We start from the raw sequence: 12,262 nt of genomic DNA, 5'->3' as shown, positions 1-12,262 counted from the left end.
TCATATTTTTGTCATTTTGATGCTGCTTTGGACTGTGGTTTCTGGTAAATAGGTGCCTGCCTTAATTCTTTTTTTTTTTTTTTCCCACCCGTTACCATTGTGGACTCCACAGCTTGAGTATTCTTTCCCAACAGTAAGGAAACGAGTACTCTCATCAACTTAGATAGAAAACATAATTTATTCTTACCTGATAAATTACTTTTTCTTGTTGGTGAGAGTCCACAAACCCATTTTACTTTGTGGTGGCAGTTTTAATTTGCACCACTTTACCCTACTGTCTCTCTCACTTTTTCCTCCTATTCTTGGCTATACATAATACTGGGAGGTTAAGGGAAGTAGGAGCGATACTTAAAGCTTTGCTTTGGTGTGTCTTTGCCGCCAGGTGATGATTTCCCAACAGTAAGGAATTGTGGACTCTCACCAACAAGAAAGAAAGGAATTTATAAGGTAAGAATAACGTTTTTTTATCAGCTATTTTTCCTAAAAGTTTATGTAATTGCTCTGTTTCTTATGATTCATTAAATGTGTTTAGGAATATATATAAATAAATATATATATATATATATATATATATTTGGGCTAGTGTCTTTCCTTTTTAGTGCAACCTTATACTTTTTAACTGCCATTTGTACTAGACTGTTTTTGAGAGACTGTCATTGATTTTAAGGTTTGTCGTAACATCTATGGTGAATTTTACAGTGAGTTTCTGTGTGTCACACTTAAAGAGAGCACTTTATGATTGATGAGTTCTAATTAGGGAAACTACGCATTTTTGTTTCTTTTTGCACCCAAATTGCTTTTGCCTAGATTAAATTACCTAACTATTTTGCTATACATTTCTCTGACTGGTGCAGTCTTCTTATTAGCTTGCTTTGATTTTCACCATTATCACTTTTTACTAGCTTGGACGCACTGTAGCGGATGCAATCGATGTGCACTTCCTGACCACTCATGTGGTGTTGGCAATGAGCCTGGCTGCTTTCTCTGTGGAGGAAAAGATCACAAACACAGGAGCTGTCCCCGTCATACTGAAACTGCAAAAGGCAATAAGTAAGTTAAATGTGATGTTTGACTGTGGGTTGTAAAAGTCGATGATTTAATATGTGTTTATATGGAGATGGTAGCACGTTTTGTACTCTTAGCTCTAAAATAAATGTTCTTTATTATTATGGAAGATATGAAAGTATATAGTTATAAGAGAATATATACTGGAAAGGTCCAGACAACATGAATGCATTTAATGAGGCTTTCAAAGCAGGACTACGCATGTGTCCTGTCCTAGACCCTCACTGGCATTACTGTGCATAACTGCATCTTGCTTTATGGGACCAAGAACTCATGCCAACATTAATCATGTGTATTCACATATTCCCCACTTGGCAAAGAGTGTAAGAGTGAAAATATCTTTCTAATGACATATGGAGTCCACAAATCATCTCTAATTACTATTGGGAATATCACTCTTGCCCAGCAGGATGCGGCAAAGAGCACCACAGCAAAGCTGTTAAATATCACCTCTCTTCCCTCCAACCCCAGTCATTCTCTTTGCCTACGTTAAGAGCAAGGAGGTGGTAAAGTTTAGATGTCTGGAAGAAGATTCTTCAATCAAGATTTTGTTATTTTTCACCAGTGCAAGTTTGTTCTGCTTTGTCCTGGGGTGTAGCCGTAGCCCATGTCAGTCTCTTCAGTAGAGCAGTGGTGGCTTTTAAGCAATTGGGAACTGGTGGGGTATAATCCTCACTGCGCCTCCCAAGTAGTTATTGCTGCCCTAATTTATAAGCCTGAGTAAGATTACTCAGTCTTTGTTTTCTTCCACAGGTGCATGTGAAGGTAACATGCCTCTCAAACCTAGTGAGATGCCTTGCTGCCTGGCAGATTTCATGGAGGTTAAGTGCTGATTTTATTTTTCTGGGACTATGTAGGAAAAATATGGCACTTTAATATTTATTTGATGGGACACAAGAGACATTCTCCTATACAATTGGGGGATAATGTTGAAAAGGGCAGTATTTGCAGGCACTGGGGATGAGGAGATATAGGCTCAATGTGTGGTTTGTTTTCACTTACTCCCGGCGGCTTTAGTTCAGAGTACGTTTTGCCGACCGGGAGGTTAATTTTGATACGCCCACAATGGGCGGGGATAGCTGAGACGTCAAGTTTCTGCTGCGCACCTTTTCCCATTCACTTCCTGTGTTCTGGAGGGAAGACAGCGTCATTGCAGCTTTGTAAGCAGTGCTACGGTTGCCGGACTGCGTTTTTATAGTGCTGTAAGTTGAGTCCAGAATTCTTCTAGCAGGATATTGTCTCTGGTGTCAGCAAGGCAGGTAGGCACCTCAGCTAAGCTGAGGTGTAGATGTTGTCCGGAGTGTTTGTGACAGTTTATTCATTTTCTTGCAGAAAAAATAAAGCAGTTACGTTTTAAAATTTAAAGAGACAGTAAAGTTTTTTGTGTGTTTAATTTCAACTTAAAATATATGTTTAATTCTAATTTGTTCAATTTTGTGTAAAGATGGACCAAGAGGCCCAGCAAAATGTTACTTGTTCTTTGTTTTGATGCTAACGTGGAACCACCAATCCCTTTCTGTTCCTCATGTATTAAGAGAACCTTAAATTACAAGGATAGACTTTTTTCTAAGTCGGATGCTGTTTAGGGGTCTTCTGACAATGTTCAAGATATGCCGCAGCTTTCTCCTCAAGTGTCCCAAACGTAATCGTCCACACATGCAGTGCCCTGCGCTTCCTCTCAAACTCTGCCTGGCGTTACATTGCAAGACATCGCTACCCTCGTGTCTTCTGCGGTATCTGATGCGCTGTCTGCTTTTCCCATGCTGCAGAGAAAACGCAGCATGGGAAAAGCAGTCGTGGCTATTCCAATGTTCCCTCCCAGAAATCTGAGGAGGAAGATACTTCGGTAGCATCTGAGGGTGAAATCTCAGACCCAGACAGTGTAATTCTTTCTTCTGATGCTGAAGTATCCTTCAGGTTTAAGCTAGAACACCTCCGTATGTTACTTAAGGAGGTTTTGGCTACCTTGGACGACTCCGACACTACGGTCGTAATCAATCCTGAGAAGTCTAGCAAGCTAAACAAGTATTTTGATGTACCTTTCATGGTGGAGGTTTTCCCTGTACCTGATCGGGCTACAGAGATTATTGCTAGGTTATGGGAGAGACCTGGTATCCCTTTCTTTCATGTAATTAGCAAGAGTCCATGAGCTAGTGACGTATGGGATATACATTCCTACCAGGAGGGGCAAAGTTTCCCAAACCTCAAAATGCCTATAAATACACCCCTCACCACAAACTTTGCCTCCTATGGAGGTGGTGAAGTAAGTTTGTGCTCTCTGCCGTTTGGCCTAGCAACAGCTCCAAGAATTTTTACAAAGGTTCTCGGTGCCCTTCTGTCTGTAATCAGAGAACAGGGTATTGTGGTATTTCCTTATTTGGACGATATCCTGGTACTTGCTCAGTCTTCACATTTAGCAGAATCTCATACGAATCGACTTGTGTTGTTTCTTCGAGATCATGGTTGGAGGATCAATTTACCGAAAAGTTCATTGATTCCTCAGACAAGGGTAACCTTTTTAGGTTTACAGATAGATTCAGTGTCCATGACTCTGTCTCTGACAGACAAGAGACGTCTAAAATTGATCTCAGCTTGTCGAAACCTTCAGTCTCAATCATTCCCTTCGGTAGCCTTATGCATGGAAATTCTAGGTCTTATGACTGCTGCATCGGACGCGATCCCCTTTGCTCGTTTTCACATGCGACCTCTTCAGCTCTGTATGCTGAACCAGTGGTGCAGGGATTACACAAAGATATCTCAATTAATATCTTTAAAACCGATTGTACGACACTCTCTGACGTGGTGGACAGATCACCATCGTTTAATTCAGGGGGCTTCTTTTGTTCTTCCGACCTGGACTGTAATTTCAACAGATGCAAGTCTGACAGGTTGGGGAGCTGTTTGGGGGTCTCTGACAGCACAAGGGGTTTGGGAATCTCAGGAGGTGAGATTACCAATCAATATTTTGGAACTCCGTGCAATTTTCAGAGCTCTTCAGTCATGGCCTCTTCTAAAGAGAGAATCGTTCATTTGTTTTCAGACAGACAATGTCACAACTGTGGCATATATCAATCATCAAGGAGGGACTCACAGTCCTCTGGCTATGAAAGAAGTATCTCGAATACTGGTATGGGCGGAATCCAGCTCCTGTCTAATTTCTGTGGTTCATATCCCAGGTATAGACAATTGGGAAGCGGATTATCTCAGTCGCCAAACGTTACATCCGGGCGAATGGTCTCTTCACCCAGAGGTATTTCTTCAGATTGTTCAAATGTGGGGACTTCCAGAAATAGATCTGATGGCTTCTCATCTAAACAAGAAACTTCCCAGGTATCTGTCCAGATCCAGGGATCCTCAGGCGGAAGCAGTGGATGCATTGTCACTTCCTTGGAAGTATCATCCTGCCTATATCTTTCCGCCTCTAGTTCTTCTTCCAAGAGTAATCTCCAAGATTCTGAAGGAATGCTCGTTTGTTCTGCTGGTGGCTCCAGCATGGCCTCACAGGTTTTGGTATGCGGATCTTGTCCGGATGGCTTCTTGCCAACCATGGACTCTTCCGTTAAGACCAGACCTTTTGTCGCAAGGTCCTTTTTTCCATCAGGATCTCAAATCCTTAAATTTAAAGGTATGGAGATTGAACGCTTGATTCTTAGTCAAAGAGGTTTCTCTGACTCTGTGATTAATACTATGTTACAGGCTCGTAAATCTGTATCTAGGAAGATATATTATCGAGTCTGGAAGACTCTTGGTGTCTTTCTCATCATTTTTCCTGGCATTCTTTTAGAATTCCGAGAATTTTACAGTTTCTTCAGGATGGTTTGGATAAAGGTTTGTCTGCAAGTTCCTTGAAAGGACAAATCTCTGCTCTTTCTGTTCTTTTTCACAGAAAGATTGCTAATCTTCCTGATATTCATTGTTTTGTACAAGCTTTGATTAGTATAAAGCCTGTTATTAAGTCAATTTCTCCTCCTTGGAGTTTGAATTTGGTTCTGGGGGGCTCTTCAAGCTCCTCCGTTTGAACCTATGCATTCATTGGACATTAAATTACTTTCTTGGAAAGTTTTGTTTCTTTTGGCCATCTCTTCTGCTAGAAGAGTTTCTGAATTATCTGCTCTTTCTTGTGAGTCTCCTTTTCTGATTTTTCATCAGGATAAGGCGGTGTTGCGAACTTCTTTTACATTTTTACCTAAGGTTGTGAATTCTAACAACATTAGCAGAGAAATTGTGGTTCCTTCATTATGTCCTAATCCTAAGAATTCTAAGGAGAGATCATTGCATTCTTTGGATGTAGTTAGAGCTTTGAAATATTATGTTGAGGCTACTAAGAATTTCCGAAAGACTTCTAGTCTATTTGTTATCTTTTCCGGTTCTAGGAAAGGTCAGAAGGCCTCTGCCATTTCTTTGGCATCTTGGTTGAAATCTTTAATTCATCATGCTTATGTCGAGTCGGGTAAAACTCCGCCTCAAAGGATTACAGCTCATTCTACTAGGTCAGTTTCTACTTCCTGGGCGTTTAGGAATGAAGCTTCGGTTGATCAGATTTGCAAAGCAGCAACTTGGTCTTCTTTGCATACTTTTACTAAATTCTACCATTTTGATGTGTTTTCTTCTTCTGAAGCAGTTTTTGGTAGAAAAGTACTTCAGGCAGCTGTTTCAGTTTGATTCTTCTGCTTATAATTTCAGTTTTTTTTCATTATAAGATTTAAAACTTTATTTTGGGTGTGGATTATTTTCAGCGGAATTGGCTGTCTTTATTTTATCCCTCCCTCTCTAGTGACTCTTGCGTGGAAGATCCACATCTTGGGTAGTCATTATCCCATACGTCACTAGCTCATGGACTCTTGCTAATTACATGAAAGAAAACATAATTTATGTAAGAACTTACCTGATAAATTCATTTCTTTCATATTAGCAAGAGTCCATGAGGCCCACCCTTTTTGTGGTGGTTATGATTTTTTGTATAAAGCACAATTATTCCAGTTCCTTATTTTTTATGCTTTCGCACTTTTGTCTTATCACCCCACTTCTTGGCTATGCGTTAAACTGATTTGTGGGTGTGGTGAGGGGTGTATTTATAGGCATTTTGAGGTTTGGGAAACTGGTAGGAATGTATATCCCATACGTCACTAGCTCATGGACTCTTGCTAATATGAAAGAAATGAATTTATCAGGTAAGTTCTTACATAAATTATGTTTTTTCTCCATCCCCTATTTTAAATAAGATGTTCCCTATTGCTGACTATCAGGGAGTCTTGGCAGACGGTTCCCAAGGTGGAAGGGGCTAAGACAGCTACTGTTCCCATAGGATAGTTGTTCCTTTAAGGATCCTATGGATAAGAAGTTGGAGGGGTTGCTCAAAAACATGTATGTTCACCAGGCTTTACAATGGCAACCTGCGGTGTGTATTGCTACCGTCACTAGTGCGGCGACATACTGGTTTGATGCATTGTCTGATTCTATTCAGACAGACACTCCCCTTGAAGAGATCCAGGATAGGATCAAGGCCCTTAAGTTGGCCAATTCTTTTATTACGGATGCTTCCCTACAGGTTATTAAGCTGGGAGCAAAGATTTCTGGTTTTGCCGTACTTGCCCGCAGAGCCTTATGGTTGAAATCCTGGTCTGCGGATGTTTCGTCTAAGTCTAAGCTTTTGGCGATTCCCTACAAGGGTAAGACCTTGTTTGGGCCGGGCTTGGCTGAAATGATTTCTGACATTACGGGGGGGAAATGGTTCCTCTCCCTCTGCCAAGCAAGATCAGTCCAAACCTTCCTGGAGGACCAACCAGTCTTGGAACAAGGGGAAGCAAGCTTAGAAGCCCGTTTGCTGACTCAAAGTCTGCATGAAGGGTCTGCCCTCGATCCGGGACCGGATCTTGTGGGGGGCAGACTTTCCTTCTTCGCTCAGGCTTGGGTTTGAGATGTTCAGGATCCCTGTGCGGTGGACATCGTGTCCCAGGGATACAAACTAGAGTTCAAGACCTTTCCTCCCAAGGGCGGGTTTCTGCTCTCAAGATTATCTGTAGACCAGATAAAAAGAGAGGCGGTCTTACACTGTGTCCGAGACCTTTCTGACCTGGGAGTGATAGTTCCTGTCCACTGCAGGAACAGGGTCTGGGATTTTACTCCAATCTGTTCATGGTTCCCAAAAAAGAGGGAACCTTCAGACCAAATTTAGACCTTAAAAGACAAGTTCCTCAGAGTACAGTCCTTCAAGATGGAAACTATTCATTCCGTTCTTCCCTTGGTTCAAGGGGGTCAATTCATGACGTCAGTAGATTTAAAGGACACATACCTGCATGTTCCCATCCACAGGGATCATCACAAGTTTCTGAGGTTCGCATTTCTAGACAAAGACTTCCAGTTTGTGTCTCTTCCATTCGGCCTTGCCACAGCTCCCAGATTTTTTCAAAGGTCCTGGGATCCCTGTTGGCAGCGCTCTGGTTGCGGGGCATTGCAGTGGCGCCTTATCTAGACAACATTCTGGTTCAGACGCCATCCATCAACAAGCGAACTTTCACACAGAGATATTGTTATCCTTCCTGCTTTCTCACGGTTAGAAGGTGAATTTGGGAAAGAGTTCCTTAATTCCAGTTAAAAGGGTAGTGTTCTTGGGAACCATAATAGATTCCCTATCAATGAAAATTTTTCTGACAGAAGTCAGAAAATCAAAGTACTTCAAGGGCCCTTCCTTCACCCAAATCTCGTTTTTCTGAAGCTGACTGCTTGGAGATTGAATGCTTAATTGTATCTAAGCTGGGATTCTTTGAGTCGGTCATTGAGACCATGATTTAAGCTCGTAAATCTGTTACCCGAAAGATTTACTATAAGATATGGAGTAAATATCTGTATTGGTGTGAATCCAGAGGCTACTCTTGGAGTAGAGTTTGGATTCCTAGATTTCTGTCCTTTCTCCAGGAAGGTTTGGAGAAGGGTTTATCGGCAAGTACTTTGAAGGGTCAGATATCTGCTTTGTCTATTTTGTTACATAAGCGTCTGGCGGATGTACCAAATGTGCAATCTTTCTGTCAGGCTTTGGTCAGAATCAGGCCTGTGTTCAAACCTGTTACTTCTCCCTGGAGTCTTAACCTTGTTTTTAAGGTTCTTCAGCAGGCTCCGTTTGAGCCTATGCATTCCTTAGATATTAAGATGCTATCTTGGAAGGTTTTATTTCTTGTTGCAATTTCTTCTGCTCGTAGAGTATCAGAGCTCTCAGCGTCGCAGTGTGAATCCCCTTACCTTATTTTTCATTCGGATAAGGTAGTTCTGCGTACTAAGTTAGGGTTCCTCCCTAAAGTGGTTTCGCATAGGAACATTAATCAAGAAATCATTGTTTTTTCTTTGTGTCCTAACCCGTCCTCTCATAAAGAACGCCTGCTGCACAACCTAGACGTGGTGCGTGCGTTGAAATTCTATCTACAGACGACAAAGGAATTTCGTCAGTCTTCTGCTCGGTTTATTGTTTTCTCTGGGAAACGTAAGCGTCGGAAAGCTACATCTACTTCTTTCTTTGTGGCTGAAGAGTATAATTCGCTTGGCCTATGAAACTGCTGGGCAGCAGCCTCCTGAGAGAGTCACGGCTCATTCTACGAGGGCTGTTTGCTCTTCCTGGGCATTCAAAAATTAAGCTTCTGTGGAACAGATTTGCAAGGCTGCAACTTGGTCCTCTCTACACACTTTTTCTAAATTCTATAAATTTGATACTTTTGCCTCGGCTGAGGCTTCTTATCATCTGTGTCTACTAGCTTGGGTATTGATTCCCAATAGTAATTAGAGATGATCCATGGACTCACTGTGTCATTAGAAAGAAAACTAAATTTATGCTTACCTGATAAATTTATTTATTTCTTGACACTGTGAGTCCACGTCCCGCCCTGTTTTCTTTAGACAGTTTTTTTTTGTGTTATAAACATCAGACACCTCTGCACCTTATTTCCTTTCTTTCCTTTTACTTTGGTCGAATGACTGGGGTTGGAGAGAAGGGAGGTGATATTTAACAGCTTTGCTGTGGTGCTCTTTGCCGCCTCCTGCTGGGCAGGAGTGATATTTCCAATAGTAATTAGAGATAATCCGTGGACTCACCGTGTCAAGAAAGAGAAAGAAATGTATCGGGTAAGCATAAATTTTGTTTTTATACATATTTTAAACCTCTTCTTCTTCTTCACTCCTCTTTCAAAAACAAAAGGAACATTTTTAGCCCAAAGTTGTTGGCAAATTATATAACTTTCTTTCCAATGGCATGGAGAGTCCATGAGTCCATTCAATTAGTAGTGGGAATTCAACTCCTGGCCACCAGGGGGAAGCAAAGAACACATTTGCTTCATGCTTTAGATATCCTTTGTTAAAGAAATAGCAATGCACACGGGTGAGCCAATCACATGAGGCATCTATGTGCAGCCACCAATCAGAAGCTGCTGATTAGATATGCTTTTCAGGAAAGAATACCAAGAGAATTAAGCAAATTAGATAATAGAAGTAAATTAGAAAGTTGTTTAAAATGGTATTCTCCATCTGAATCATGAGAGAAAAAAATTGGGTTTAATGTCCCTTTAAGTATCACTCCCACTTCCCATAACTCCCAGTCATTCTTTGCTCCATACATTGTAGGGGTGTATGAAGATGTGTCTGAAGAAAATCAACTATTTAATCATTTAATGAGTACTTAGTAACCCATTAAAGGATTAGTAATAATCTTTTAATAGGTTACTAAAAATTAAAGTAATAGTGGCTTTAGCAGTTAGAAGGCGGCGAGATGGTCCTTGCTTTAATTCTAACACCAATGCTACCCCTTTTATAAAAAAACAGGGTTGGTTACTCTGTTTTTCTTTTACCCTCAGGTCCCTGTCAGCGATGGGGTGAGGCCGTCAAACCTGAGAGATTGTATCTTCCCTGCAGCTGAAGTTCCTAGGTCCCTGTCAGGATTAGGTTTTCTTCTGCCAGACCGGGAGCTACTGAGAGCTGCAAGACTGATGAATCCCTTGATTACCCTTTTTCCCTCTATGACTTGTGGTCTATGAGGGGTGACTTAAAACTCAGAAGAGTTTCACTTAATGGAGGGGGACTTTTGCCACTTTACTTTTAACCTCACTGGGGGTAGGCATTATTGGAAAATAGAGGCATTAGTATGAAGTATTAAGGCTCAGCTTCTTAAATGCCGGTAAGGATCTTTTAACAGCGGCAACACCTCAGTTTAAAGTCGGATGTCACTGCTTGCTGTTCTGTGCACTCCTATATGGTGTCTTTCTTGGAGTACTGTTTTGTAAACTCTGACTAACATCCAGTCAGAGGTAATTTCACGGCTACATATCTAAGGCGCCAGTCTCAAGGATTGTATGTCTGGCTGACCTATTACTACTTATGCTGGATATTTATAGGGGTTGCTGGTATTGCAACCCTAATTTAGCTTTAGATATTTTTATATGCTGGTACTTTTTACTTTATCTGTCTGTTATGTGCTTTTGTAAAGCAGACACTGGAGGCGGCCATAACTCGGCTTTCTTGATGTGACAGTGTAAGCGAGTTTACTGCAATCTGGCGATCTGTTTTAAACTAAGGGATCTAGAGATCTGCTTTTATTTTTTAACAGTGCTTTAATACATGCATGTGTGGGGCAGTGACTTTATTTGTGGTGCTCAAATTTTCTGTGCGGTGTCGAACGTTGTTCTTTCTTTTAGTTAAAAGAACTGGTCTCTCAGTTTTTTTATGGATGTCTATTGCCACCTGGCAGCTTTATTTTGGTATCTCACCCTGTCAGAATAAAAATGTTTCCTCTACCTGTTCAGATTTAATGTTTATATCTGTTATCAGCCAATTTATGTGTATATGTAGTCATATACTCTTTGACTGTTATTCTAATAAGTTTTATTTCCCTCTAAATTGGGAATTACTTTTATTTAGGGGGTTTACTGCTGTACAGATTTAACCTTTCTTTCCTTGTTTTTGAAAGAATCTTCTGCCTATTCCCCTTCTCTAGGGCTTTGCATGACTTTCTGTTGCAGCTTGTTGAAGACATCATTTTGTTTATGCTTCCTGGGACCCTGGGATTATTTTAGTTTTAGTTTTTTGATAATGAGACTTTCTCTGCTCAGGATTTTTCATATGTCTCAGTTGCGACATATATTGATAATTCTTTGTGAATTGTTTCTATTAAATTACCAGTAAATACAGTAGATTTACATAATCAACAAATGCAAGATATAAAGACAATGTAATATCACTTAGTCTGAACTTCAAATAAGTAGTAGATTTTTTTCTGACACATTTCAAAGTTATGTCTATTTCCACTCCCCCTGTGTCATGTGACAGCCATCAGCCAATCACAAATGCATAAACGTATATTCTGTGAATTCTCGCACATGCTCAGTAGGAGCTGATGACCTCAAATAGTGTAAATATAAAAAGACTGTGCACATTTTGTTAATACAAGTAAATTGGAAAGTTGTTTAAAATTGTGTGCTGTATCTAAATCATGAAAGTTTACTTTTGACTTGAGTGTCCCTTTAAGCATGTATTGCCTAGTGTATCTGAATTTTTTTTTAATATATCTGTGACAGATATAATCATGTGTATTATATATGTATTTAATTTAGTGTTCTTTTAGCACTTATATGTTTTTTGTTTTTTGTTTGTGGTGTTTTTTTTAAAATGTATTTATTATTTTTCTGATTTCAAATTACACAGTAAACAGTACATTAGTGCTTTACTTGCAATAGTCAATACAGTACCCTTCTCGGGCTTTCATTTCTACATTTAACTAACAATAACAAACATATGCTTCATAAAGATGTTATCCATTCTATTCTTTTCTATGACCTGTAATTCGCTAATTATTCTGTCCCTGAAAGTAAGAGCAGGTGAATATAGCTAAAGTTTCCTATTACCCATCCGTCATTATATTGACATTTTTTCATATACCCAGGCGGGGAGGCACCCCATCCCTTAAGCGGTCAGTGGTGACTACGGTTTGTGTGGGATCCCCTATTGGTTCTTGTGAAATCTGTGGTGAGTGTAATGATTCTTCCCATAGGAATCTAGCGTCATGAATGAAAGTTGATTTATTGCGTTTAATATAACCGTACTCCTCTAAATTCAAAAGCTCTGTCATCCTATCTAGCCACATAGCTTTTGTGGGGGTTTCCGGTGTTTTCCATGCCCGTGCTATTAGGGATCTTAGACTATTCAGTCCTGTCTGTAGCAAAAA

The 12,262-nt window shown here is 40.3% G+C and overlaps 1 protein-coding gene across 1 annotated transcript in view; it reads left to right on the top strand.

Annotated features, from left to right (window-relative positions):
* ZCCHC4 (zinc finger CCHC-type containing 4) overlaps positions 1-12,262 on the top strand; it is a 110,242-nt gene that overhangs the window by 71,779 nt on the left and 26,201 nt on the right. The window contains exon 12 of the mRNA XM_053704082.1: positions 903-1,050. Coding sequence (XP_053560057.1) covers positions 903-1,050 — 148 coding nt within the window. The remainder of the gene's footprint in view (positions 1-902; positions 1,051-12,262) is intronic.

This window comes from Bombina bombina, chromosome 2 (assembly GCF_027579735.1).
Source record: "Bombina bombina isolate aBomBom1 chromosome 2, aBomBom1.pri, whole genome shotgun sequence".
Lineage (NCBI taxonomy): Eukaryota > Metazoa > Chordata > Amphibia > Anura > Bombinatoridae > Bombina > Bombina bombina.
This window is presented reverse-complemented; position numbering and strand designations above follow the sequence as displayed.